This window comes from Microtus ochrogaster, linkage group LG7_11, assembly GCF_000317375.1.
Source record: "Microtus ochrogaster isolate Prairie Vole_2 linkage group LG7_11, MicOch1.0, whole genome shotgun sequence".
NCBI lineage: Eukaryota > Metazoa > Chordata > Mammalia > Rodentia > Cricetidae > Microtus > Microtus ochrogaster.
Genome location: NC_022032.1, coordinates 2,723,608 through 2,735,317, shown reverse-complemented (window position 1 = coordinate 2,735,317; position 11,710 = coordinate 2,723,608). Strand labels below are relative to the sequence as shown.

General features: G+C 47.9%; 3 protein-coding genes across 5 annotated transcripts in view; 2 read left to right on the top strand and 1 right to left on the bottom strand.

The window, feature by feature from the left end:
• The window catches only part of Htra4 (HtrA serine peptidase 4), a 16,146-nt gene extending 11,882 nt beyond the window's left edge, over window positions 1-4,264 (top strand). The window contains exon 9 of the mRNA XM_005362446.3: window positions 1,978-4,264. Within this exon, the coding sequence (XP_005362503.1) occupies window positions 1,978-2,143 (166 nt within the window). The 3' untranslated portion in view covers window positions 2,144-4,264. The remainder of the gene's footprint in view (window positions 1-1,977) is intronic.
• On the bottom strand, window positions 4,184-9,175 carry Tm2d2 (TM2 domain containing 2). Its single transcript, XM_005362445.3, has 4 exons — window positions 8,830-9,175; window positions 8,331-8,418; window positions 6,391-6,506; window positions 4,184-4,848 (listed from the first exon to the last, which is right to left on the bottom strand). The coding sequence occupies exons 1-4, from the start codon at window positions 9,051-9,053 to the stop codon at window positions 4,635-4,637; spliced, it is 642 nt and encodes a 213-aa protein (XP_005362502.1). The 5' UTR covers window positions 9,054-9,175; the 3' UTR covers window positions 4,184-4,634.
• A 198-nt stretch (window positions 9,176-9,373) lies between these two features.
• Window positions 9,374-11,710, top strand: part of Adam9 (ADAM metallopeptidase domain 9) — a 61,870-nt gene continuing 59,533 nt past the window's right edge. Inside the window, exon 1 of one of the 3 annotated variants that reach the window (XM_013352040.2) lies at window positions 9,374-9,801. In XM_013352040.2, the coding sequence (XP_013207494.1) occupies window positions 9,705-9,801 (97 nt within the window). In that variant the 5' untranslated portion in view covers window positions 9,374-9,704. The remainder of the gene's footprint in view (window positions 9,802-11,710) is intronic. The other 2 variants (XM_013352041.2, XM_005362443.3) reach the window with 2 other exon arrangements.

Here is an 11,710-nt window from a genome sequence, read left to right as displayed (position 1 = left end):
TTGCATTGAATCTATAGATTGCTTTTGGTAGAATTGCCATTTTTACTATGTTGATCCTCCCAATCCAAGAGCAAGGGAGGTCCTTCCATTTTCTGCACACCCAGGGTCTTGTGTGGGCTAAACACCTGCTCTCCCACTAGCCTCCCTCCCCCGGAGAGTATTCATTTTAAACAGGATTCCCAGGTGGGTAGTTACACGCATGTCGAAGTGAGAATCACTGCTGTCAGTCTCTCGACAGCCCAGCATCCATCCTTGCTGGCTTTTAACTGCTTATATTTAATAACTACTAATAATCACAAAAAGCAGCTAGGAGGCATTTATTACATCCGAGGAACCAAAGTGTTCTTACACAGTTGTTGGAGTCTTATGACATACTCCTTGCTTTTAAGAGGAAGCAGCTGTGTTGAGTTACACAGAGGCCAGAGAGGAGGTGTGCACCCTGGCTTCATTCCTCTACAGTCCTGACTTTGTAGTTACTCTCCTTTCCAAGAGGCAGAGTTGACTTAGTGGCCAGAAGATGGATTTTCAAGTCTGAAAGACACAGGAGCAAATCTCGCTTTAATCTCTGAGGGTGAGAAACGGGAAGAGGCCACTTATCCTTTGTGGGCTAAGTTCCTTTTATTCAGTGGACAGCCACAGCACTGCTTCCTCCTTGCCCTGTGTCCCTGCTCACGACTGCTGAGTCAGCTGCTGTCCTTGTTCCTATGGATTCCTTGCCTGGAGCTTTGGCCTTCCTTCTCTTCATACCCCAGTGCCCCTCTGCACCCCACCCCCTTAATGGGGGCCAATGAACTAAGGGCCAAGTACATGCTAAACATAGCCTGTACCCTAAGCTATACCCTAAGCTCCTTATAGCTTTCAAACTCCACATATCTTGGTAATCTGCTCACGCTGTCATTTTTTCTTTTTGGTTTTTGGAAACAGAGTTTCTCTGCAGCTTTGGAGCCTGTCCTGGAACTAGCTCTTGTAGACTAGGCTGGCCTCGAACTCACAGAGATCTGCCTGCCACTACCTCCCAAGTGCTGGCATTAAAGGCGTGTGCCCAGCGTCATTTTTCTTGAGTCTTGTTTTATTTTTAAACAGCATCTTCTGGAGTCATTTAATTTAATTTGATGTCCCCCCCATTCTTACCTTTACACACCCAACCAGCCTGTCCACGGTTTTTGCCCTTTGCTTTTGGAACTGGAGTCTGTATCCAGAATATATATTCCATGTGAGGTCAGTGTGCTGACTGAATAGAACGACAGCTCTGAGTCAGAGCTGTAAACATCTGGACTTGAAAGCTTGAGTGGCGATTGGTGTACTGGAAGCAGAACATCTGGGACACACAGCAGCTCATCGTGCTCCAGTTCCAGAAACCATGGGATGGGCTGTCTAGTCAGGCTCATCAGAGCACAGCTTCCTGGGGAAAAACACTGGGCTTTGGCAGTCTTGCTAGTGGATTCGGTGATGTTTGTAGTGAACATAGTGCAGAGGTGAAGAGAAATCAGAAGCTGAACTGTCCATTCCAAGGGAGATCCGATGGAGGCGAGGACTCAGCTTCTCCCAGAATTCTCACAGGGTCTTAATATAGGAAACACAGGATCATCATCCTCTAGTTGGCTTCAGGACACACAAGCCAGCCAGCCCTCACAGCTGGAGGGATTCAGGCTAGTCCTACCTTCTTGGTTTATGTCTAAAGATCAGCAAAATAGTGGGGCAGTGTGTGTGTGGGGGAGTAGGGGAGGGAATCGGACAAACAGACAGACTATACCCCCAAATGGGAATGAGTAGAACTCTTCTTCTGCCTTCATCAATCTCTATTTTTGTTTTTCAAGATAGGGTTTCTCTGTGCAGCCCTGGCTGTTGTGGAGCTAGCTCTGTAGACCAGGCTGGCCTCAAACTCAGAGATCCGCCTGGCCCTGCCTCATGAGGGCTGGGATTAAGGGCGTGCGCCACCACCGCCTGGTTTTATCATCTTTCCTCTTTCTTTCTCAGCTCGGGGTTGAGAGACCATGACGTAATTGTCAGCATAAATGGGCAACCTGTCACCACCACAACTGATGTCATCGAAGCTGTTAAGGACAATGACTTTCTCTCCATCACTGTGCGCCGAGGAAGTCAGACCTTGTTTCTGACAGTCACACCTGAAATAATCAATTAAGTACCTTTCTCCGAAAAACCGGCTAGCAAAATCAGTTATAGTACATGGTTAGTATTGAAGAAGTGACAAAGGTGGCAGGGGCTTTGGGACGTCAAGAAAAATGGATGGTTTGAATACATGAATGCACGTTTGTACACACACACAGACACACACACACACACACACACACACACATGGATCTTGAGGTTGGGGATGTTCCTCTGTTGCAAAAATCTTCGAAGCCAAGTGGAAGCAGCATGATGGTCTGGTAAAATTGGAAGACAGAAAACAACTGGAAAACAGGCAGTTCCCAAGTGAATCGTGACAGGAGACTTTGGTAACCTCCTATATAGCCACAGCCTGCTATGTCACACATATGTACAAACCATCTACCTACCAAATAGTAAGAGTCTGAATCTGGAGTTAAAAAGCAACCACATTTTAAGTAATCCTCCTTCGTATACTTCAGTTTCCCAAGTTGTGTCACATTCTTGGCCAGGGATTGTGGGTAGAAAAGTCATCAATTACAAGACAGACTGAAACTGATGATATCAGTTTATAACACAGGGATATTAGTCTCAAAATGACCATTTTAGCAGTAGAAACAATTTTGGTCCTCCAGTGTTTCGAGAAAACTTCTTCCATTAAAATAGTTGTTTTGAATCATTTGTAGACTTATATGTAGGTTTTTTTTTTTTTAACAGAGCTTACAAACACTCAGACATTTTACACAGTGAGCTGTGGCAGGGCCGACTCAGGGCTTAAATAGTTTATTCTGAGCAAACTATTTTTAGTTACTGTTTTCCAGACTTGGGAGGGTGCAGGGTCAAACCCAGGGACCAGTGCACATTAGGTGAGCACTCACCATCGAGCCTTCCAGAATTTAAAAAAAAAACAAATCTATATATCTATATCACACCCCTAGATCTCCTTAAAGTCTATGGGAAGCTTCATTTGTGTATTTTTAAGGTCCCGTTTCTTCACAATTAACCTAAGAATACAACCGTAGTGTGTAGAGACTATGAATTGACTCTTGCAATTGCTATCGTTGTAAGCAGGGTTAAGGTCAGTGTGATGTTTCCAAAGTTTTTACAGTTGCCATCTTTAATAGCGTGAGAACAGTGACATTAATGAATGATGCTAAGGCAGAAACTTCTAAGAATTCTACAAAATGATGCTGTTTCCAGGACCAATTTCACCTGAACTCTGCTGGTCTTTCTGTCAGTTATTATGGGAATGAGGGCGGAGTAGCTCTGCTTTTTCTAGAACCCATGGCTAGTTGAGGAGCAGGCTCTTGATCTGACCTGCCAGTTACGTTATATTTAACGTCTCTTTTCAACTTAGATTTTGAGAGCTGCTATCATTCAGACGCTTTTCTTCCCAGTGACTCGGGACTGCAGAGGCTTGGCTGGCTCTAACACTGTGGTACCCTGAAAACTTTTACTGTCACACTTGTGTGGGCAAGAGTGTTTCCTCCTCTCTCCCCTCAGACATCCGGACTTGTCCCCAGCAGTCAGTGTCCTCTAAGCAGGCATACGCTTTTCTTTCTAAGGGTATGCGTTCCTCATTTTTTCTCACCTGATCATGCAGGAAAGTGTTAGTTACTCGTATAGAATCATTTTCTTTTTAAAGACATGGTCTCACTGTGTCGACCAGGCTGTCCTCTAACTCACAGGTCTGCCCGCCTCTATCTCCCAAGTGCCACAATGAAATGTTCTCTAGCCTACGCAGTCTTTTTAAATCACTTTAAATATATGGGGCCCATATTTTAAAGGCTGATTAAAATGGGAAAATACTAATCTGTTAACTCATACATGTCTGCCATTGTTGGATTCCAGATCATAATTGGAATGAAGAAATTACTGTCTCTAGAACACTCCAGCAGCCCAGAGTCAGGGCAGTGGCACTTGCACTGTGATGACCACGGGCCGAGCGACGACTAGAGCAGGCAGGTTGCAGGAAGACCCTGCACACTCAGACCACAGCTTTCATTTCTAATGTTCACCCTTCAGCAAAAGGCAGGTTTTGAGCTTCATTCTCCATTGGAAAACACAGCAGATGAGGCTTTAACACTTTATTCTGTAATTTAAATTCACAGAGTCAGAATTTTGGTGTGTATTAAATCCACAGTCTTTTCTATGTCATCTGGAGATTTCTCATTGGCACAGTTTCTGACCTGTGGTTAGAAATTCAGGGTCATGAAAGGCTGTGCACGGATAAACATGCACTTCGTTTATCCTGTTGGGTCCCCCTCATGATCCAGCCACACAGAAATGGAGCACTTAAGAGGATCTGTGGGGAGAAGTCATTAGTTTGCTAGTTGTAAGAAAGGGATGACTGGACTCCCACGACACTGCTGGCCATTTCTGGTCTGCAAGGTAAGGTTTGGATTGAAAAATTCAGTCCGAACTTCTAAAGAGGACAGTGTTGCCCTGAGGAGGATTTGGAGTTTGTAATAAGTAGGTGGGCAGCCAAGCACTTTTATCCTTGCCAGCACGGGATAGCAGCAGCTTTAGTATACAGTACACCAGTTGCTGCCATCACTGGGCATCAGGCCTCCAGTGATGAGCAAAATCAGGTCGACAAACCACCAGATCCCGAGTCCTCCCAGGGTCAGCAGCTTCCCGACGGCTGTTCCAGTGTGCCCCAAACAGAACCGGTCGACGCCAAAACATCCCAGGAAGAAGGAGTAGAGCAGCGTGGTTATAAAGTAGTGTCCGGTGTACCTGCGTGGAGGGAGGAGATGTCTGCCTCATGACAACCGACGGGACCATAAGAAAGTGCAGCAGCTGTTGGCTGTGCTGCAGGGGCCTCTCACCCTGCTTTGGTTCTCTCGTGACACATTCAGTAAGGTGTGGCTATGGGGGGGGGGCAGAGACAAAAAAGCCTGGGGGGGGGGGAACGCCAAACAGACAGCTTATTACATTCATGGGTCCTAGAGAGGAGGCAGGGCTACCACCCTACTGGGCCACATGGGAAGGAGAACGTGGTGGTCAGGATAAGAGGAAGGGGTAGGTCCAGGTTGCGATCTTTGTTGGGGGTATTGCAGAAAAGCCAAGGCAGGACAGATCAGCAATTTAGGATCGGCTACTTGAATAACCAGCAGCTTTAAGCTACATTCAGTGTGGGCCCTAGTGGCTTGACACATGACCTGGGATGATGAAGGCAAAGAAGTAGTCTCCTGGGTAAGACAAGCACTAGATGGCTCAGGGCATGAGTTGGCATATTTAGGACATGCTGACTAGATCCTTTGCTAACACTGAATTTTCCAGTCTTGGAATGGATAGTCTCTCCAGAGACATAAAAAAAGTAACAGACTCTTGTGAGTGCTTCCCTATCTCTAGTTGCTCTAGGATCTCCAAAAAAGCACTTGCTAAGATAGGAAGGGACTTTAAGAACAGAAAGGGGCCTGGAGAGATGGCTCAGTGGTTAAGAACACTTTTGCTGCTCTCTCGAAGAGGAGCCAGGTTTGGCTTCCATCAGTGACATCAGGTGGCTCACAAGCACCTGGACCAGATGCCCTCTGTTGGTCTTCACAGGCCCTGCAGTCAACAAGTGCAAACCTAGCCACCACCCCCACGAACACACACACACAGAGTTGGACTAGCCTAGTGCATCACAGACTGTGGTAGCTGAGGGTCTGGGGGCCTGTGGCTCTGCTGGCTTCCTGAATTCTTTTCTAAAGGAAGCACTCTTTTCTTGAGCTCCTTTTATCTGACCAATCTTTATGTGTCAGTGAGAACACGGGGTTGCAGGTGCTAATGTCACTATGCATCACTAAGGCTTCTTGCATGAGCTAACAGTCTAAGCAGGGTCTGTATCTCTTCGGAGAATTTACTCCAGATTTCTTTAGTATCAGGTGATTTCAGCTGAGGAACTCCCAAATTTCTTTGCAAAACCTTGTTCCAGAAGTCTTAAAGCAGATTTCACGGGCTGGTTGCCAGTTGGGAGTTCTGAAGCTACACTGTCTGGCCCAGGGGCTGCAACCTGGGATAAGGGAGCAGATGGGAAGACTCAGAACCCACAACTTCTGCTCCTAGCTGTTGCCATCACACTGCCTCAGTCAGCAGGCCGCACACAGGAGGAAGCACAGGCATTCTTTAAAACTTCAAAGAAAAAGTCCCATCAGCTGGCACCTCCATTACCCCCTTTCAAAGTAACAGTTGGAGCTAGGGGTGTAGTTCATTAGCGGAACACTTGCTTAGAAGGTGTACTGGGTTCTAATCCCAGCACCACACACGCAGTACAACAATGAAAGTAGAACTTACTTTATACAAGGCTTATTCTCTCGTAGAAAGGTCCGGGGGCCGGCACACTCAATTCCATCCAGGGCTCTGCACTGGACTGCAGTGTGTTCCACATCACTGTAGGCCTGACCCCCAAACTGTGGAGAAAGGAACACAAACACATGTGCATATTCACTAGGAAAAGCTGCTTCAGTACTGCTAATAATTCTAGCACGACTCAGCAAAACTCTCAAAAGCACGGAATGCGATGAGGACCTCAAGTGACTTAGTCCAGTCTACGTGTGCAGTGAGGACCGCAAGTGACTTAGTCCAGTCTAAACTGTATATTGCTTTAAATAAACCTTGCTCTTCCATGACTGGCTTCTTCAGGATAAAAACAAACAACAAACCTTTACTGCAGAGATGTACACAATGGTTTGGCTATCTTGTATTACAGGAACACAGTGAAGCATTTTTTAGAATGGGAATTGAGATGTCAATGCATACCAAGACAGCTGTTGTAGATTTACTGTAAATGAACAGTATTAGAAATAATATAGACTGTCACCTGAGGACTTCACTTGGGCTGCGCATGATTATAAGGTTTCTGAGTCTATCCCTACCAATATAAGTTTAAGTTTGAGCCCAAGCGGTTAGAACCCGGGTATTTCCCTGTGCTCAATTCAGCTCCGATGGAGAGAGTAGAGTCACACAGTCTTACCCGTGCCCTATTATTGCTTTCCCACCCTTCCCCTGTGTTCCTCAAAGTGAGGCTGGAGACAAGGATGCTCACTTCTCAGCCTCCTGAGTCCTGCCTATCCTTAAGGGCTGCTGGCTGGGGGAGAGTTTCAATCTTGTGACAGGATACATTCAGCTTTTAATTAAAATAATCAAAATTAAGTTATCTCTATGCAATTTTAGTCAGGCTTTTACCAATTACCAATAAAGCGAAATTTCAATGTCTTTAAAATATTTCTCTATATACAGTTCAATTAGGATTTGTCCCTTGGTTATGGTTTTATAGCGTTTTTTCCTTTGGGTCTGAGGTAGTAAAACAATGCTTTCCTCATAAGTCAACACCAGGTTGAACCCTGCATTATAACAGTGTTGAGTCGGTAGTGCAAGGTACACGGACCTCTTAGGTGCAGGCTGAGCACGGTGATGCGTACCTGTATGCTAGCACCAGGAGGCTCAAGCAGTGAATTTAGGGCTAGCTTGGGCTAGAGAGTGAGATTGTCTCTCCAAAACAAAACAGACAAATCAAAACCACAACAAAACTAAAATAAAACAAAACCAAAATTCAATGGTTTCTGAGAGACCAAGTAGGTACACCCACTTTAAGGATACTGATGTCTTTTTTACGGGCAAGTTCAACAGAACTGCTATACACGGGCTGCCCATGCGTACTTCAGCATGGCCAGGGCATAAATTTCATTCATTCATTTTTCACTGACTTCTCTCCAGGCTGAGAGGCCACTGCTACCAAAGTCTTCTCTGGAATGCTTTATCCTCACACAAAAACATTACTGTCAGACCCCAGCCACTTCCTAAGGGCGGGGCTACCAGCCTGTCACCACCTGCATGAGCAACTTGGTACAAATTGCTCGTGTAACCAAGAAAACCCAGTTCGGCATCACCGTTCCAAGGTGCACGGCTCCTTTCCCTCGTTCTTTTAAAGGGAAGGCATGCTTTGAAAGGTCAGGTGATATTTTAGCTTCAATTTGTTCATTTCAGTGGCGAAAGGCACCAAAACAGGTTGGGTTTTGCATCTGGGCGGCTTGGGCACAGTCATTGTTAGTTCCTGACAAATGCAAATGTGCATTTCAGCCACTAAACTTTGGTCACGCTGGACATCTCCAGCAATAATTATACAGATGGAGTTCTTAAAAATAAAGTCTCTTTGTATGCCCTGATGGTCTTCTGAAATAGCACTCAGCCATGTTTCCCACGAAGAGCGAACGTACAACAAACAAAAACCTCACCTTGAGACAACCATAACCAAGCTCTTGGGACGCAGTTGCATTTCCAACGTGATCCACTGGGGCATCACAATCTACAAACTCGTCGGGTCTGCAAATCATTAAGACCATCGTCAGCCCCCTTTACCAACTGCTATGCTAACGCACTTAATCCTAATTATTTTCCTTCCTTCTGCACTGCCCCCTTCCTGCACTGGGACTTACACACGCTAGACATGCTATTTACCATTGCGCTACATCTCCAGCCCTTTACATTTCTTTTTAAAATTTTGAGCCAAATTATCCAGGCTTGCTGGCTGGCTCGCCTTGAACTCATCTTGTAACCAAGGCAGGAGAAAGGGTGAAGGAAGTGGAAGCCTACACCAATCTTTCTCAGGCTTTTCGCGGCAGGGGAGTCGAGAGGCAGGGTACCCCGGAATCACCTCCCCCAGGTGGAAGCAGCCTTCCCACTCAGCCGGGCCCGATCCCCGCTAGGAATGCCCGTACGACCTCGTAAGCTTACAGGTAAGAGCAAAGGATGACCGGAGACTGGGGGTCGCTGTATTCCCAGCTCGGGGCTGCGGGACCCTCCGGGTGAGCGGAACCTGAGGGTGTGAGCTCCACTTCGGCCGTGGCATTAAACGAGTGGCTCCGAGAGACACAGTGCAGCAGTAGCAGGTTCCCCAACAGCAAGGCCGCCTGGCCACACAGCAGTAGGTAACTCACAGGGCAACCCCCCAGCACCATCTTCCCGGGCCGGTCCTAGAGACCTGGCCTAAAAACAAAGCCAGGCCGCCACGACCGACCCAAGACCCGCGCTGTCAGGCCTCTGCGTCGGCGCGGAGTTCGCCGACACACAGCCAACCGGTGCGCAGCTCGGCGTCCCGCCCAGCCGCTGCGACCAATCAGAGACCTCCAGAGGAGGGGGGGGAGGCGTGAAACTTAGCCCCGCCTTCTAGCCGACGCTCCGCTCTTCCCTGTACGGGGGGCGGGGCTCCCTCTAACCCCGCCCTCCAGTGGACCCTCCGCTCTTCGCTGCACGGAGGGGCGGGGCTCCTTCTAACCCCGCCCTCCAGCCTCCCCTTCGCTCTCCCGGACCGGCTGCGCGGGCGGAGGGGCGGGACAGACAGGCACGATCGGGTGCCGCCGGCGTGGAGCAGGCCACCGTCTCACCGCAGACTGTGTTTTCCTTACGTCCGGAGCGAGCGTGGTTGAGAGGGGAGGGAGGAGTGCCGGAGCGGGCGGGAGAGGGGGGGGGCTGCGTCAGTGCCGCGCGCGTGCTCGCCCTGGGCGCGCGCCCCGCCAGCCCCTGGGGGCCCCCGCGAGGTTGCAAGGATGACCGAAGGGGCGGAGGCAGTGGCCGCGCGTTGAGCTGAACCTGCAGAAGAAGCCTTCGCTATGGGGCCGCCCGCGCTCTCGCCCCCTGCCTCTCTGCGACTAAGGTGGCTGCTGGCGTGTGGCCTGCTGGGCCCGGTCCTCGATGCCGGGCGGCCAGGTGGGTGTCGTGGGGGACGGTGTTCCGGGAGCAAGCGCGTCCCGGGCTGGGCGCTCCCGAGTGGCCGGTGGTGCGGGCTGCGAGGTGGGTGGACCGACCCCAGGCTCCCGGCGACCCTGACAGTGCTGACCCGGAGCCCGGCGGCAGGCTGCCCCGTGGCCGTGCGCTCACCGCTCCCCGGGCTACGGCTAGCGCTTGCGTGTGGAGTGGCTGTCACTGGCCCTGGGCTGGGAATTGGAACTTTAGCTTCAGTCCTATCAGAATTTGAGATTTGACGGTCGTGGTCTTAGCGGACTCACCAGTAGTAGGTCCGCCGAGATTCTGATGGAGGAGAAGGCGGGTTTTCCTTGGGCCGTTTTTTGTTGAGTGAGAATGCTTTTTATAAAAAAGGATAAACGAAAAGCTACATTTCTAGAGCCCGTTGTTAGTCTTTCTAAATCTGGACAAAGAATCACTGCTCTGTTTAACCCAGGCGATTATCGGAAAGAAATGCCTGTCGAACAATACGTTTGAATTGTGAAACTTCCCGTAAATATGTAAGATATTTATACTGGAGATGATGAAATGGGGGTAGAAACACACCATTAACACACTAGTTTCTTTCTGGAAATAAGTTATTTATTTTATCTTTTGTATTAGCTTATTGTTTGCATGGCTGAGTTATTTCTACTAGCGCGGGGAATGCGCTGGACAACGGAAGGCTTTTCCAAATTCTTGCCTTCAAAGGTGTTGAGTGAAGATTGGAGTGCAGGAGCGCTGACCTTCATTAAACTAATTATATTGTTTCTTCTCTTTGGCTTTCTCTTTTAAATTAAGTTTGCTTTCTGCTGCGTTTAAAATACTGAAAATATCTGACTCGGACGCTGGGCCAGATCGGTTCTGATGATTCACACTACCGATAGGGAAGGGTCTGAATGCTTAGTAATCTCTAACTTCGTGTGTTTGTCAGTATAAATCAGACTATATTTTCAGTTCGTGTCTATGTTTATTATTACACATGTGTATAAAAATGAATGGAATATCCTTATGTTCTTCAATTGTGGCTGCAGTGGACCGGCTGCTCACTTATACAACATTTATCAGACTCCGAGTAAACATCATCTCTGATGCTTTTGGAGGACCAAAATGTGGCCATGTGTATTAAGGTATATGAGAGATGTTGAATTTTTTTTCTTTCTTTCTTTCTTTTTCTTTTTCTTTTCTTTTTTTAGAAAGTGATTTTTGAACTGAGCTAAACTGGTGAGCAAATGTCAGGTTAGAGGGGAGGGATCCATTATAAATGTAGGATTTATTTCCTTTCCCCAAGGGTAAGTGGGTGTGGAAGAGAATACCCTGGGAGGAAGGAGACAAGGGAAGTGTGAATGTGTGAAAGTGAGCTAGGGAAGGGAAAGCGGAGGGAGGCAGACACCAAGCTAAGGAGTCACACCCACCCTGCACACTGGTCTGAGAAGTGACGGATTTTAAGGCACGTGGCAGTCAGATTTCAGCTAAAACATTGAGAACACAATGGAGGATGGATTCTAGGAGGGAGAGGCCAGAGAGCTGGAGCCAAGATTTGAGGTGCTGGCACTGAGTGCAGTGAGTCAGCTCGAGTTTCCTGAAGTGAACGATCTCCCAAATCAGCTGAGTGTTTGGAATACAGGATGTTTAAAACATGAACCAAAACGAAACATCCACATACTAGTTATATTGGGAGCTAAGCTTGTTTGGTAGGATTTCTAACTGGTTTTGGCAACATTGTGCCCATGAGGCTTCCTGTACCTTGTCTGTCCCGCCAACCCATCTGTCTGTCCCCAAGAAAAGAGAGCAGGCTGAAGAACCTCCCTGCTCTTGTGGGTTAAGCTGTGATAGCTGGACCATTCATGGTCTCCTATGTAAGTTCTTCAGGGAAGGAATAATTAAGAAAAAA

Excerpts from the sequence above, each read along its gene's own strand:
- Tm2d2 (XM_005362445.3), bottom strand. The coding sequence starts at position 9,053 with ATGGTGCTGGGGGGTTGCCCTGTGAGTTACCTACTGCTGTGTGGCCAG. Across the intron at positions 8,419-8,829 it reads GTCATCCTTTGCTCTTACCT|ACCCGACGAGTTTGTAGATT; the intron begins GTAAGCTTACGA and ends AATGATTTGCAG. Across the intron at positions 4,849-6,390 it reads GAGAATAAGCCTTGTATAAA|GTACACCGGACACTACTTTA; the intron begins GTAAGTTCTACT and ends CCCTCCACGCAG.